This window comes from Exserohilum turcica (genome assembly GCF_000359705.1).
Source record: "Exserohilum turcica Et28A unplaced genomic scaffold SETTUscaffold_6, whole genome shotgun sequence".
In the NCBI taxonomy this organism is placed as follows: Eukaryota; Fungi; Ascomycota; class Dothideomycetes; order Pleosporales; family Pleosporaceae; genus Exserohilum; species Exserohilum turcicum.
In genome coordinates this window covers 1,034,666-1,051,061 of record NW_007360277.1, presented here as the reverse complement: position 1 = coordinate 1,051,061, position 16,396 = coordinate 1,034,666, and the positions used below count along the sequence as shown (strand labels likewise).

Sequence of the window (16,396 nt, the reverse complement as noted above, 5' to 3'; positions counted from 1 at the left end):
TTATTAGCAGCCTTGTGCAACTAACAGCAGACAGCGCTTCAACCGCTGAAGATAGGACGTTAGACACTTAGAGAATCTCTTAGAGAAGCAGACTCTGAGCTAGTCTGCCACCAGCAATACTAACTAACGAGCACCTAATAAGAAATAATAAGTAGATAGAGAAGAAGCGTGCCATAATACTATATAAGGGCTCCAAATTAGATAATAAGCTACATAAAGAAGCGAGCCAATGAAGATAGATAGGCCAAGGAGACCAAGACGTAGCATAAGAAGTGTAAAGTTAGACTACCGTTAGTAGCCCTTTCGGCGTGGCCGACGGGTGTAAATAAATTGTGTGTGTGTATGCCGCTCCAGCCATCGTCGCCCATGCAAGGGAAATCCCCATATTTTTGAGTCTCTGATTCATTTGCCACCCTGACTTCATGACGTCTCAGCAGCAGGGATATAAACGTCCATTCTGTGTCATCACGAGTGGTCTGAGTAGGCTACAATCAATGCTTTTCCCCAGACCAGCTCTGCAGCCCACCCCGCCGGAAAATGCTTATGTAAGCACGTACTTTGACCATCGCTCTGTCGTCTCAACGTAGGTAACGTTGTGAGTGATATTATCGATTATTGCGTTGTACAACAGAGTACATAGTGCGCGAATAGGTAGTTTATTCAAGGTTTTCCTCCTATGACAGCTGCTGTCTGGGGGAGAGCATAGTGGATCCACTGCACCGCCCACCGATCACAAGTCTAGGGTTAGTCTATGCCGCACTTCGCACACTACGGTGCGCCACTACGAGTAGTGCGCATCGCATACTACGAGCCAAGGACAGGTGAGGATGGCTATTTAAAGAACTCTTCCTGCAGTACCTCGATAACCCTGAAATAGCTCTCTGACCATTCCCTTGGTAGGTATGTACCTGCTGAGCTTTCTAGACTAATTTAAGGTCTTTGGTTGGAAGGTGGCTACTTGGCACCACCTAGATGGGATGCGACAAACACTATAAAAGGCAAAGAGTCTAGAACGGTACAGTCACCAAGTATATCGCACTATTTTGCCCTCGCAGTGCGCGTTGTCTCTATCATTTCTGTCAGCCGAATCAAGCACACAAGTTCGCTAACTACTGCACACACTAGATTCCAACGCCAGAATGCAAACAGAAGTAAGACCGATAAGCAAAAAGGGTGATTTGAGCGGTTCGAAGATTATGTCTTGTCAAGCATACGACCAGGACAATCCATCCGCGTTGCTAGGTGCTCAAGAGCTGGGTGCACATACTCAATATGAACTCGCTTTTTTACCCCCTCTACCGCCATCTCCAGTCCTTGGGACCCCAGAGGTCGATGCTATTGCTACCAGTATGTCAAATAAAGTTGCCCAATCACTATCAGATACGGCAACATCCGCAGTCTATGGATCTTGTGTTACCTGTGGGGAAGTGTCAAGAAATCATACCTGTGGTTATGGAAGACATGAAGAAAACCTCAATGACGCTTGAGAGGAAGGATCATATCGAAGCTTAACGAGAGTATCTATGCGTATGTTCGGCGGGTTGGTGCTAATATAGGAATATCAAATGCATAAGAATGATTACTTGTTCAGACTGATACACAGGCCCAAGCAAGGCTCTTCCTGCTCAAACTCTATTTCCTTCAATTTTGGTGACTGGAATCCATCGTGGCCTTGTAGATCCTACATTCTGCGTACAGTATCCGTCATTCTGCACCCGGTTTTTTTCGCGTAAATGTTGAAAAATACAAAAACATCAGCATAACGTCCGTCCCTGCGGGTCGAACATCCCTCCGCAACGAACCACTAACATTGCCAAAGCACCCTACGCCCAAGCCGCAGAGGCTCTTAGACATGGGTACAGATTCATATGCTCTTTGAACATAGTTCTATCTCTCGCAAACCTTAAATAGCAAAATTACAGCAATCTAAGAGGTGTATGTCCACTAGAGTTATGGACCAAACTAGTTGTACACGGAGTACCAACAACCTTCGACGGCGCTGAAAACCTTCAGCTACTCCATACAGAAATCCCAACGTACAATAAGAACCAAACCATCGTTGGAAACCCATACTGGCTATCTAGAAGCTGGAAAGATAAGCAAACAAGCTCTATTGTTATTGCTTTCAAATCCGAAGAAGAAGCGAAGAAGATTGGCAGCAGAATAACAATTCTCAGCCAATCCCTTCGTGTTGAGAAATACCGCCAAATCCCACCAACCGCGCAATGCAACAAATGCCAAGGATTTGGACATAACTTCAGCAGGTGCAAAAACCTAGTCAGCTGCCAGTTCTGTGCCGAAAACCACCTAACTGCTCAGCACAACTGCAGTATTTGCAAAACAAAGGGAAAAGCTTGTAACCACACGCTCCCAAAATGCAAAAACTGTAAACAAACCCATTTTGCCAACAGCAAAGACTGTGAGGTGTTTCTATCTATCAAATCGTAATGAGAGAAAACCTTAGAGTGCTACAAATGAACCTAAACAAAAACCCACGTACTAGTTACAGAATCAGCGCTACAACTAGTTAGCAATCCAAGAGCCGTGGATTGCCCCTTCTGATAGCAATAACTACGAAGCCCCAAGGTCAATAGCTCACCAAAGCTTCTACCAAATCTTTCCAAAAGCAGACCCTAGCCTCCGCCCAAGAGCTCTATTTTATATATCTAGATATCTAACAGCATAGGTTAACGAGCTAGAGGAAATAGTCGACCCAGACGCTATCGCTATTACGATCCAAGAAGGACGCTCGAAGCTTAATATCTACAACGTGTACAGTCCGTGCGCAGCCAACGAGCCAGTTCAGTCAACGAGCCACCCCAACAAGATCAGACGACAAAAAAGATGAGGTTGTTGAGTCACCTATAATAGCTATTATTATGAGAATTTTTGGTGTATTAATATATTAATACTACTAAAGCATTTGCACTATCTATATCTTGCTGGTGTCTTAAGTTGGCGCTCGCGTAGGCTAAATCTGGGTGGGGAGGGCGCCTTAGGCCGACCAGCGTTAACTTGACTTGATAGAGTAACAACAAGACGACGCTTTGTTAGTTTTTTTGCTGCTTTGTGTGAGGCTTTTCGCTTAGGCTTATTTGCTGTATCGCGACTTTTTTGAGTGGTTGTAGCTTGTTGTTGCTGCTTTTTGAGTGCCCGTTCGGCAGCTTTCTCCTCGCGCTGCCGTAACTGCTTAGCATCCTTAGCAATTTTGGCTTGTTGTCGAGCCACCTTTGCAGCTTCTTGAGAGCGCTTTTTCTCAGCAGCTTCTGCTACTTTTCTCTCTCTATCGCGAGCTTTTTGGAGTTGTAGCTCCGCGGCTTCGTCCAGTTCTGCGGCCTTACGCGCGCGGACGCTGGCAAGCTTCCTGGGACTGTAGAATACAGCTCCGCCGTGCCAATCATCGCCCTCTTGAGTAGTCAGTGTTGTTGATTTGGACGGGCGGGATCTTATGAGGTTGAGTTCAGCGCGTAGCTCCGCGTTTTGGAGGCGGAGAAGCTCGTTGTTCACCTGCAGTGAGTGCAGGCCTTGGGCAAGCCGTTTAGCCTTAAATTTGGCCTTATTAGCTACCGCAGCGTCAAAATTTTTGCGCAGCTGAGGCTAGGTATCGCCGTCGCCTTGCTCCCCAATTTCTGGGTCGTTATCTTGTTGTTGTGGTTGGTTGTTGAAGCGTTGAAGTAACGTCCGTCCCTGCGGGTCGAACATCCCCCCGCAACGAACCACGAATGTTGTTCAACCATGTTATACCCACCTCGCACAGTCTTATAGGGTCAAGTTAATAAGGTTATATTCTTTGCCTTTATCTCTACCTAGTGCAAGCTCTATATAGTAAAATTACAGCGTTGTAGCTTGCGTTCTTAAGCTTCTTGTCTTTAGTATAGAAGGTGCAACAACAAAACACCCCTGCTCTCTCTTACGCAACACTATCGCTTAATCTTTTAAAGCCCCTATAGAATACTTAAATAGCTGCATAATACAGTCCCACTCTTAGAAACGTGTGCAGCCCTAATCTAAGTGCTCTCCGAGTTGCTCCGGTGCGACGTGCCACTTCATCAGACTAAGCGAAAAGATTTAGCGTGCTGACATAGCTAATGTCAAAAGCTTGGCGGTCTGCAATATACACCTACGCTATGCCAAAACGGCTTAGGCTATGGCGCAAAGCTCCAGATGCTTCGTCTAACCACTATTTACATACATGGTCATCTGCTGCCTATCCTTAGAAATCGGCTAGAGATAGATCACGGCATTAATACTATGTATATGCTAGTTGATATAAGGATAGGCCTACCTTAATATAGGTATATAAAATATATAAGTACTGCAAATATGCTTCTATTATTCATAGTTCTTTATCTATGTTACCTCACAAAACCATATCCTCCCTAATCCTACTCCCATGCCTACTAGAGCCCCACTCACAGCTGAGGTTGACGGTCGATACTCAGATGGTACCCACAGTACATTGCTTCCGGCGCGCACAACCCAAACCCTATCTGGACTTAGACTAACATTTTGGTACTATGGTTTTGATGCTGCCATATCTGTGTTGGTAGAAACCTAGAAAGAAGGGATAGCGATGATTCCAATATCTATATAGAGGGAAGTGCTAGTAGAGTCGAAAGATAAGCTATAAAGAAACCTGCCAACACTAGAAGTATGTATACACGCCCCGCTGCTCGCGTCCCAGATCTTAACAGTCTTGTCGTATAACGCTAACGCTAGCCAGGTCGAGTCGTGCGAGAAGGCTACTGAGCTAACATAGCTACTATGGCCCTTAAGCGTGTGCACACACGTCCCGCTGCTCGCGTCCTAGATCTTAACAGTCTTGTCCCTAGACGCTGATACTAGCCTGGTTGAGTCGTGCGAGAAGGCTACCGAGCTAACATCACCGCTATGGCTCTTGAGCGTGTACACACACGTCCCGCTGCTCGCGTCCCAGATCTTGACAGTCTTGTCGTCTGACGCTGACGCTAGCTGGGTCGAGTTGTGCGAGAAGGCTACTGAGGTAATATAGCTGCTATGGCCTTCGAGCGTATACACACACGTCCTACTGCTCGCGTCCCAGATCTTAACAGTGCTGTCTAAAGACCCTGACGCTAGCCGGGTCGAGTCGTGCGAGAAGGCTACCGAGGTAATATAGCTGCTATGGCCCTCGAGCGTGTTTACACACGTCCCACTGCTCGCGTCCTAGATCTTTACAGTGCTGTTATCTAACGCTAATACTAGCCTGGTCGAGTCGTGCGAGAAGGCTACCGAGCTAACATCACCGCTATAGCCCTCGAGCGTGTACACACACGTCCCACTGCTCGCGTCCCAGATCTTGATAGTACTGTCGTCTAACGCTGACGCTAGCCTGGTCGAGTCGTGTGAGAAGGCCACTGACCTAACATAGCTGCTATGGCCCTCGAGCGTATACATACACGTCCCGCTACTCGCGTCCCAGATCTTAACAGTCTTGTCGTATAACGCTGACGCTAGCCGGGTCGAGTCGTGCGGGAAGGCTACCGAGCTAACATAGCTGCTATGGCCTTCGAGCGCCTGCACACACGCCCCGCTGCTCGCGTCCCAGATCTTGACAGTCTTGTCGTATGACGCTGATACTAGCCTAGTCGAGTCGTGCGAGAAGGCTACTGAGCTAACATAGCTGCTATGGCCCTCGAGCGTCTGCAGACACGCACTCCAGCCATTGCTCATAGCGGGCTTGATCGTTACTCCTCTTGGCTCTTCGTGCTGGAACAGCCTTCTTACTATGCTATCAGCTGGACTGAATAGCAGAGCAGATGCGTATGCCTGTAAAGGATAGTTCTCGATCGCCTCCTTATAATACATAATAAACCGTCGTGTGTCGTACATAATCTTGTTTAATACGTCCGTGTCTCTAAGTCCCTAGCTACGTTAGAAACTACACTGTGAAGGCCGTGTATAGATGTAGTTGTGTTAGCCGTACCTGGACTAGATCCCATAACCTTGTCATCGAGACTACCCCTTTGGCCATGCTTCTACACAAACTAAGCGCTTCTAGCCAGTAGAGATATTTTTGCTTAAGAAACGCGTCTACAGCTGTAGTGATTTCTTGATTAGTAGCACTAGGTTTTGAGTTGTAGAAGTGGTCAATCTAGTACACACACGGGTAGCGCGACACGGCTAGAGGATCGGGAAGAAGTGGCTTAACGTCTTCTATAGCATATCCAGGCGCTTAAAGGTTGTATATATCTCTGCGCAGTATCTTGTGCAGAATTACAAGTGATTTCGCGAAGATATCTTGATGCACACATTCTACACCGTCTAGAAAGACGTCGTTTAACGCTTTCGTAATAAGGAAGTCCTTAGCTAATTGATATACAAAGTACACTGTATCGTCTCGCAGCGTTAAGAATGATCTGTAAAGACTAATAATCTCCCGCACGGACTCTAGATCATTAACAAGGTCTGCAAGTTGCTTAGTCAATATAACTAGCTCACTAACAGTGACCGGTTAATATAGGATAGCAGCCACTGCCAGCACCCGCAGACATCTTCAAGCGCTACTAGACTTGCGTATCTGGTCTAGCATCTGCCTATAAAGTAAGTCTAAACCAGGCGGGAACTGGGCTAGCTTCTCTTACACGTCCCACTTCGGCGTCGCTTTAAGGTCTTAGCACACTAACGCAACCCAGAGGAAAGTGTCGTTCGCGTTCGACGTTAAGTGCTAGAGCACCGCGTCTTGCACCTCTGGCGTGTAGCGCTTCTCTTAGGCTAGGCGACACACCTTCTGCCGGATAAACACGTCTACTGCTGCAGCTACCGACTCGGCGTTCAACTCAAGGCTAAGCCTCATTTCGTGCTCAGCACGCTCCAGTTCTTCCTCAATATCTAGCCAGTTACGACTAGACACAATCCACTTAACGCGAGAGGACGCAGACGAGTGCTTCGCGATAAAGCTGAGCAATTTTGGTAAGTCTGTCGCGCATTCGTCGAGCGCGTCAATAATTAGGTACGTTGTGCCTAGGCTTGCATCTTGTAGTACGTTGGCGAAGATTTCTGTTAGGGCGACCCAGGCATTCGCGTCCTCGAACAAGCTTTTGCCGGCGTGGTCGTGCTTCATGCGAACGTGCGATGTAAGCGACGGCTGCTAGTGCACAAGCATGTACAGCAAGCCACGCAGCACAGCTGTGGCACTATTAATGCGCGTGTCGGTCGCCTGGCAGAAAAAGTATGAGATAAGAGTAGGTTTCGGCGTCAGGTTTTGCAGTTCGTCAATAATGCCACACAGCAGCATCGTCTTGCCTTTGCCAGGATTACCTTTCACCCACAGTAGTCGGCTCTCTGGGTCTTACTGCCATTGCTGGAAGGTATTATTGTCAAGAACCCAGCGGTAAGCGCCCGCAAGCAGCCCGCCTTTAGTCTCTTCAATTCGCTTCTTGTCATCGCGCGGGTTGCTAGAACACAAGTCTTAGATACACTTGTTCTGCTTGTCAACCTCGTGTAGAACCCGCTTCATTGCTTCAGCTAGATTCTCGCCATCGATCGGGGACAAGCTGACGCCGAGAATACTCATCAGGGAGTATACACGGTCTGCTGGAATTGTTGTAGTACGATGTTCAATCCAGGTAACGCATTCATAAACACTAAAGTAAGACAACGGTTCACCCTACAGCGCTAGACTAGAGATAGCTGTAACTTCACACACTTCTTTTGCTAGCGACAACTTATCACCAAGCTTAGTCCCATCTCTAGAGAAGAACTCTACTATAGACGGTGCGAGAAGCTCTTACAGCGTCCATCCACGGGTAAACCATCTACTGTTTTTAAGCCCAAGCTCAGCCTTCTACTCATTTCGTATAGGATCGCTACCGACCGAAGTGCATAGAACGTTGCGCGAATAGAAGTAGCGCTGCATCGTGCTGCCGTACCATCTCGACATACTATAGAGAATAGAGAGCATCCAGATCCACAAAAGCCATCGCGAATCGTAGTAGCCTGACGTCACTAGTAGAGGTTAATCAGAGACATCCGATAGATATACATAACACCGAGCTACATCGCGGTACCAGCGAAACATCAATCGGATAGAGAAGGCAAGTTCAGCCTTGTTGGCCTTGTTGATACAGTACGTATCGATCCAGAAGTACTGGAGGCTGTCGCGCCGTGCCTATTCTCCGCAGAAGATAATCTTCTTATAACCCGGCTTTGTCTTGCCGCCGCCTGTCTAGAGGTCTACAAAGGTCACCTCGTCGCCATCTACGCCCCATATGTGTGAGAGTATCGCGTAAGGGGGTATGTCGCCATCATCGAAGCTATAGATACTGAGCTCTCCGCTCTCGCTATACTATAAGAGCCGCATAGATTCGTGTAGGTGTATAGTAGGTATATGCGATGAGAGTAGGACTCTAAAGGTTAAGTTTGGTAGCCTAGTCGCGCGGGCGCTTGTTGCTTGTTAGCTGCTTTCCTGCTAGATACCGATGGACGGTCAGCATACAGAGAGAATAACGAGCAGGTGCACCAGCTCAGATACCAGCAGGATCCTGTGATGCGTCAAGATATCGCGAGCTGAGGCTGCCGGCTCTCGCTGTGTTGTTAACTTGGTGCTGAAGCCTGTGTAAAGCCCCAGGCGGGGTATATAAGGCGTGCTATGCATGCGTCGTGCATTGCTCGCAAGGCTAAAGCGCGTCTGCATCGAAAGCTGCGGAGGATATGAGGCCCCTTGGCGCTGTTGGCAAGGGTCTAAGCACCGACGCGCTCAAAGCTTGCCCGTTCCGATGCAGGACAAATGAGAGAGCAGTCACGCAGATACAACACTTGTGAACATCATCCAGGTTTAAATTTGACTTAGAATACCCTTTCTATCCAGCTTGCGCAACACCGCGAAATCCATCATACAGAGCTAGAGAAAGGGGTCTAGTACATCCTAGCTACAGGCGCTCTCCATGCAGATACCGGCGCATGCGTTAGCTCAGGCGCATCAATCCGCTGCGCTACTGTAGGCTTTGGCGACCGCAGGACTATTGATCCTTCTAGCGCGTCGCTCTTGCGCTTACGCCCGCGCTTCGGCTTACCTGCTAAAGCTTGCTCCTTCGCAGCACGCTTTACTCTAGCCTCTTCGAGGTCTTGGAAACTCATCACTTTAGCCTTGCCTAGAACTACTAACTTTGTCGACCGGCGGGTTTTGGCTTCTCGATTGATCTGAAGGAGGAAATAATTACGATCTTTAAGGAGGGCCTGCTCAGCGAAGGATACCTTAGCCGCGCTTACCAGTTTCTATATGCGTCTCTATAGACGGTCTTTGCTCGTCTTTTCAAGCACGTATGTGTCCTTTGTAATTAGATCATACAGCGATGTAAGCGCTTCTATCGTCACTAGTGTTACTAGCGTGGTAGGCGTACGGGGCACATCGTCCGACACATCAGCACTCGCAGTCTCGGTTCCTGGATTTAATATATTGCTTACTTCTACTGGAGGTTTAGGGATATCTCTAAGCACTCGTTCCGGGTTGAAAGGGAGCAGGCCAGTTGCAGACCACCCAGCTCTGATGTTCCTTTTAGTTAGTGCGCGATCTCTTACAGAGCTATAGAGATAAGTGAAATGCTCTTTACTAACAATATCTACGCCTCCTTAGTTAAGTCGCTCGACTTATTCACGATACGCGCTCTTTAAAGGTGCAAAAGGGCCGACATCGCATAGCTGCAGCTTATGAGAGGTGTAAGAAGACAGACGACACAAGATAATGTTGTTAGTAAAGCAGAACTCTAGAATTTCAAGCGTTTCATAAGTCCCAAAGCCGTCACAGATTAGCACTCGTGGGTTTCCACCTGCTCCCTCACGTGTCTAAGGGTCAAACACGCGCTTAAGCCACTCCAAGCTAATCTTAGAGTCGTTATACCCATTCTCTAAGTGCGCATAGTGCCATCCAGGGGTGCTATAGGTGGTCCAGTTGCTGCGATGGGTCGACGCTGGCCATATAATAAGTGGCAGGAGGGCCCTTCCATCAGCACTGATGCACTCAATAGCAGTAACTATAGTGCGCTTAACACCCGCACCCCTACTACCTTGCCGATCGTCCTTACCAACTAAGACTTTTGCGGAGCCAAGCATGCTTAGCATAACTCCAGTTTCGTCCATATTATACACGTTTTCTAGCAGTACGCGTGGATCCTATAGTACCTAGCTAATCACATCGAACCACTCTACTATCTTCTCGTATATATTATTTCCATAACGCTTCCAGTCTATCGATCTGACCCTTCTCACCTAGAGTTCGGGGTGACGCTTCTCAAACGCTCGTAGCCAGTTCTTCCCTAGACGCTTAATCGACTCGCTCTTCGTGGACCGCTGGCGGGCTATGCTAAACGCTAGCGAGCGAAGGTACTTAACGCGCACAGGTTGTCCGAGACTAGACATCAGTAGCAGGAACTTTACAAGCGCCTTCTCCTCCTCTCGAGTCAAGTACTGTTGACTCTGAGCCTGCTCTGCTCGCGAGCGTCGTCCAAGCCTACGGTGGATCAGAGTTGAGATAGGGACATTGCCGTGCTCTGATCGAGCAGCACATGTATTACGCACACCTTTAGGCAGACGTTGCGCGAGCGCCTGGCTGGCTGGATCCATGTTCGTGGTTATAGTGACTGAGGGATACCTCGAGCGAGAAGCCAACCGAATCCACCACCGGTCTGCTTCTAAGAATAGCCAGCAACACGCAGCACCCGATGGAAGCTTCTAGAACTCTGCGCCACAGCTTCAGCCCTTTTAGCATAGCGCAGGTGTACATCGTAGGCCGCTAAGCGTTCGCAATCCAGCTGTGCCAGCGTTTTAAATCCTTTCGCTAATGCGAAGGACTGGCACACCGAGCCGGAAAAACTCGGAGCGCATCTGAACAGAGGCTACATATCTTGATATAACACACATAGCGTCTTTAATTTATTACGTATAATATAAGACTTCCGAATAAGCCAGCTTTGCTTCTATAGAGAGTTGAATAGGGGTGTATCGTTGTTGCAGCTCTAACGCTCAATATGAAAGATTCATATACACCCCTTGGATTGCTGTAATTTTGCTATTTAAGGCTTGCGATAGATAGAGGTAGATGTAGAGAGCATACTAAGGTGTACTTAGATCTAAGAGCCGCTGCGGCTTGGGCGTAAGGTGCTTGGGCAATGTTGGTGGTTCGCTGCGCAGGGATATTCGACCCACAGGGACGGACGTTACTGGGTCTGCGTCCATCGGCCATACGCCTGTAGCTTAAAAACTCTTTAATATAAGATCGTGAGTCATTTTAGAGCTCTAAGCTGGCTAAAAGTTGCTGTAGAAGTCGCGTTTAGTAATCCTTGAGAGGCCTTAGGTTTGCTGGAGGCGTTGGGTAAGCTCCTTAGTGTAGTGCTTCGAAAGCGGCGAAAAGAGCACGACATCCAACGGCTGCAAACTGTGTGTAGAATGTGGTGGGTACACTATAACCATGATGCGTTTGGCTTCACAATACTCCAAAAAATTGGGCGTGAGGTGGCTGGCGTGGCCGTCAAGGATTAGAAGGCGCCATTGCCGGCGAGCTTTGGCTGCTGTATAGCGTTCGAAGATCTGTTGAAGCTAGGCAAGTCCTAAATCATTATTTGACTATCCCGAAGCCGAGTGGGATACGAAAACCTGGTCTTGTTCGGCTAACAGGTCGTCAACCCAGCTTGATTGAACCCCAGAGATGCCCTGGTAGATGAGAGCGGGCGGCAATGCCTCTCCAGAAGCGCATACGCAAGCCAGCAGCGTTACCCATTCCCTATTGCCATCTCTAATCGCTGCGGTACGCTCCCGCGACTCATAAACTGCCTTAGAGAAGATCCTCTTCCTGCGGTGGGCGATGCCGACAAAGAAGCCCTTCTCATCCATATTATACGTGTTGCGCTCTTCAATCTCATGTTCTCGCATCTTAGAGTGTAGCAAGTTAAAGTACAACTCGTATTTACGCTTATTGTCAGCCAAGTGACGCTCACGATCCATACCGGTGTCCCATTTGGAGATGAGCTTATCGGAATGACGGTGTTGAAACCGGGTAACCCAGCTATCTGAAACCTCATGCTGCGCAACCGCGCTGCTGAAATTTCTCAAAATACTCCTTGTAGGTAGTACTCCTTCTCTTTTATTCCCTTCTATGTACCTAATAAGCTTATCCTTTTATTATAGGTTAAGATTTCATCAATGTTCGGCCGCCTCTGTGCCCCGGGGTTGCTGTGCGCCCCTGTGCCTCCGCGACAGCGTCGTTCTATCAACTCTAAATATTTTTACAACTTAGCGGTACGAGTATTTATCTCTAGACTCACGCGATTCGATATATTAAATCGCTTCTTGAATCGGGTCCATGGTTGTGGAGTTATGACGCGTTGAAGGTGGGTGGGTTCATGAGGCAGCGGGGGTTGGGGTGGCTCGTTGACTGAACTGGCTCGTTGGCTGCGCACGGACTGTAACGTGGTGGATAAGCGAGTTGGCCACCCCACCAACTTTGCGCACGCGGTTTAACTCTATATACAACTACTCCACACTATATATTCTAAATGCCTTCAAACGAAGCGGATATCCAGCTTGCTATCTCTTCTCTTAATACTCATCAAATCCAGAGTAACCGACGTGCAGCAGCGACATTTAACGTGACACGATCAACGCTACAGAACAGGCGCGATGGGAAGCCTGCCCGACGCGATTGCCAGCCCAACTCAAAGAAGCTTACTAAGCTAGAAGAGGAGGTCATAGTTGATCATATACTTGATCTGGATCTACGTGGATTCTCGCCTACCTACGCAGCTGTGCGTGATATGGCTGATAGACTCCTGGCTGCGCGCGGCGCTGGCCAGGTTGGGCAGAAGTGGCCAGCCAACTTCGTCAAGCGTACAGACAGACTTATGACGCGTTTTAATCGACTGTACGATAGGCAGAGAGCTTTATATGAAGATCTAGTCCTAATTACGAGCTAGTTTAAGCTTATAGAGTAGATAAAGGCTAAGTACGGCATCTGTGATGGGGACGTCTATAACTTTAACGAAGCTAGCTTTATAATGGGCAAGATCACGACTCAGCTTATCGTAACAGCGTCAGAGAGAAGAGGCCGGCCAAAAGCTATCGAGCCAGGCAATCATGAGTGGGTGACGCTGATCGCAGCGATCAACGCAGCTGGCTGGGCTATCCCACCGTTTCTCATCTTTACTGGCAAGCATCACCTATCTGCCTAGTACGAGGAGGCAGAGATCCCGCGCGACTGGGCGATCGCAGTTAGTGACAATGGCTGGACGAACAACGAGCTAGGTGTCGCATGGATAAAGCACTTCGATACCCACACGAAGACTCGCGTTGTTGGCACACGTCGCCTACTTATCCTTGACGGTCATGAGAGCCACCAGTCTCTCGAGTGTCAAGAGTTCTGCAAGGATAATAATATATATACGCTCTGCATGCCGCCTCACTCATCTCATCTACTCCAGCCTCTTGACGTTGGCTGCTTCTCGCCATTGAAGCGCGCGTACAGCCGCGAGGTGGAGAGCCTAATCCGCCATCACATCAACCACATCACCAAGCTCGAGTTTCTGCCAGCGTTCAAGGCAGCGTTTGATCGATCCTTCACGCCAGCCAATATCTGCTCAGCTTTCCGGGGCGCAGGCCTTGTTCCTCTCCAGCCAGACGCTGTTCTATCAAAACTTAACGTACAGCTACGTACGCCTACTCCTCCAGCTGCTCTCGCAGAAGCTCTCTGGCAGACTTGTACGCCGAGCAACGTACGTGAACTTGAAGCTCAATCAACGCTAATAAGTAATCGCGTTCGACGGCATAAAAGCTCATCACCAGCTTCGATTATCGCAGCGATTGGCCAGCTTAAGAAGGGGGCAGAGGTAATGATGCTCTCGGCTGAGCTAATGCGCGATCGAATCGCCAGCCTTGAAAAGGCTAACGAGGCAGCTACAAAGCGGAGGCAGCTACAAAGCGTAGGCAGCGTAAAAAGAAGCGGATACAGAAGCGAGGAGTGCTGACAAAGGGAGCTGGAGAAGATCTACTCGCTCAGCGCGAGGCTGATGAGCAGATTGCTCATGAAGAGCGTCAAGGAGGAGAGCGATCAGGTGTCAGCCGCCAGGCTCTGGCGCGGTGTAGCAGGTGTAGAGAGACTGGCCATAATTCGCGTACATGTAATAAAGATACTCTAGATACTACTTAATCTACTGTATCAATATATATCTATATTATTATGATATGGCAGAGCTATACGCTTGTAGAGGCGCATAAAGTTGGTGTGGTGGCCAACTCGCTTGCGTGGCCAACTCGCTTATCCACCACGTTATAATCATTTTTTGTCCAAGACTTCCCATTTCCGGAAGCTTGCTTGTGACAGTCACGTGAGAAGCCTTGCCTATCCACGTGATAGCGGGGCCCTTAAAACATTTTTAGCCGTGTTGCAGCCGGTTAGGCACCATCCATAAAACGACACGGCCAGTCGTCCTCCCTGATTTCGATCACTGCCCAAAGATTGGAACGTCTCTGTCAACTAAGCATCCCAGTAGGCAGTATGCGAAGCAAAAGCCAGCGTCTTTATTCACGTCATCTTAGGTCTGCGTAACTTCACGCCAACTTCAGCAGCTCAAGCGGGTATTCGAATAAAAACTGAGCACCATATCAACATAAGGCACGGTCTTGATACAGTGGAAGTCTTTTGTTCACGGACATGGATGAAGAAACTAGAGGGGGCAAGATAACTGGCGGCATTACGTGGATCAAAGGCGATGGATTGTTGGAGCCGACAAACTACGCAAGACGAATAACTTTCAAGGAAGGCTTTGTGAGAGTTCGAGCTCCCAATCATACACCAACAGTAGAGGGTCGAGCCGATGCCCAGGAAAGGACCTTCGATGTTCCCGCCAACCATCGCTGCGAAGTTCTCGGCACCGCCCAGTACTACTTCGTCGATTGCTGAAGACCAGTATCTGCGTTGTGAATTTGGGTAAGACCATACGTCCCAATCATCTTTAATGCAACGTTTCGACTGATCGCCAATACAACGCTGCAATCTACGTCACCTTCAGGTACCAACAAAGTCACAGCATCTGTTCTGTTGTCTCCCCGTTTTTCCTCGGCCCAGCATAGGTTGCTCATCTCGATCGCTGGTGCCACTGTTTGTAAGAACAATGGAATGTGTTCTCTTAGCATGCGGCCATACGCGTACTCGATATCTGCACCTACGGTGAGTGGAGAACATAGGTGGCAATAGATGGTTAACATACTTCTCTGGGCTGTCATAGACTGGTTATTTTGGAATAAAGCCTGCTTCAGTGTGATGAAATTCGGAATTTCTCCAAGGCCATGTTTTTGTTCAATATCCTCCATGAATAGCCTGTCTTTCGTTGGTAAGGAGAATTCGTAGTCATTGTAGCTTTCCTTGTCCAGTAGTGGGTTGATATTTTCTTCGACATAGCCCTTCTGCCCACATGTCGTTGTTGACACAAGCAAGACCAAGACAAAGAAAAGATGCGCACTCTTTTTTTGAACCTTCGACATTGCTTCAACAGCGATCCTCCTCCGCCAGTTCGTCTGCCTGGAAACGCCGTTACCACGCCACAAGGTTCCCAGTCGCTGAGGCAATATGCTTTGATGATGAAATGTCAGACCGTTTCTTTTTAACTCTTCAACTGTCTCGGTGATTTGTCCAGGTAGGCCCTTCTGTTTCCGATGATTCTTCTTTCTCTGAACAGCCGGCAGAGGGCCAATTCTCAAGGTTTCAACACTCCCAGGGGTTTGATCATCCATAGTAACAAAAATATCGAATGAAATCGAGATACGAGCGAGACGAGAGCGAGACGAGAGGAAGATGAGAGGAAAATGAGAGGAAGGTAAGAGCGAGACGAGAGGAAGATGAGAGGAAAATGAGAGGAAGGTAAGAGCGAGACGAGAGCGAGACGAGAGCGAGACGAGAGGAAGATGAGAGGAAGGTAAGAGCGAGACGAGAGCGAGACGAGAGCGAGACGAGAGCGAGACGAGAACGAGATGAGACGAGAGGGAGATGACTAGTACCTTTCGGATCAAGCTTAGCGCAGACTAGTGCTGCTTACATCTCGGTGGCGTACCCTGTCAGGATTAGGGTGTTTTCAACAGTGCGACACGCTAACTAGTCTCCTTGTGTGTAGCGGCTCCTACCGTGCCTGTGCAACTCACGCTCATGCCTTGCCAACGCCAAAGCGCGTCATGACACCCCAACGTTAACGCGCATTTTCTCCACAATTGACGATGCGGTTGCAGCCTCAGATTTGCGCGATCCACGAGGACCATTTGTAATGGGAGAAACTACCAGAAGATGAAGTATCAATTGTTTAACATTGGAACGCTAACAGAAGTCTGCGCATTATCCCGCGCATGCGCTGTCCGTCTGTGCTATATCGCTAATATACATTGCACGTTTCTTTCCAGCATT

General features: G+C 48.5%; 3 protein-coding genes across 3 annotated transcripts; 1 reads left to right on the top strand and 2 right to left on the bottom strand.

The window, feature by feature from the left end:
• Positions 1 to 1,139: 1,139 nt before the first annotated feature.
• On the top strand, positions 1,140 to 1,487 carry SETTUDRAFT_34230 (uncharacterized protein; the record flags this gene model as incomplete). Its single annotated transcript, XM_008031266.1, has 1 exon — positions 1,140 to 1,487. The coding sequence occupies one exon, from the start codon at positions 1,140 to 1,142 to the stop codon at positions 1,485 to 1,487; it is 348 nt and encodes a 115-aa protein (XP_008029457.1).
• Positions 1,488 to 4,806: 3,319 nt separating this feature from the next.
• Positions 4,807 to 7,081, bottom strand: SETTUDRAFT_22662 (uncharacterized protein; the record flags this gene model as incomplete). The annotated part of the gene is made up of 3 exons (XM_008031181.1): positions 4,807 to 5,184; positions 5,251 to 5,787; positions 6,746 to 7,081. The coding sequence occupies 3 exons, from the start codon at positions 7,079 to 7,081 to the stop codon at positions 4,807 to 4,809; spliced, it is 1,251 nt and encodes a 416-aa protein (XP_008029372.1).
• A 7,336-nt stretch (positions 7,082 to 14,417) lies between these two features.
• SETTUDRAFT_165122 (uncharacterized protein) lies at positions 14,418 to 15,788 on the bottom strand. Its single transcript, XM_008031542.1, has 2 exons — positions 14,542 to 15,788; positions 14,418 to 14,491 (listed from the first exon to the last, which is right to left on the bottom strand). The coding sequence occupies exon 1, from the start codon at positions 15,733 to 15,735 to the stop codon at positions 14,887 to 14,889; it is 849 nt and encodes a 282-aa protein (XP_008029733.1). The 5' UTR covers positions 15,736 to 15,788; the 3' UTR covers positions 14,418 to 14,491; positions 14,542 to 14,886.
• Positions 15,789 to 16,396: the final 608 nt, after the last annotated feature.

Excerpts from the sequence above, each read along its gene's own strand:
- SETTUDRAFT_165122 (XM_008031542.1), bottom strand. The coding sequence starts at position 15,735 with ATGGATGATCAAACCCCTGGGAGTGTTGAAACCTTGAGAATTGGCCCT.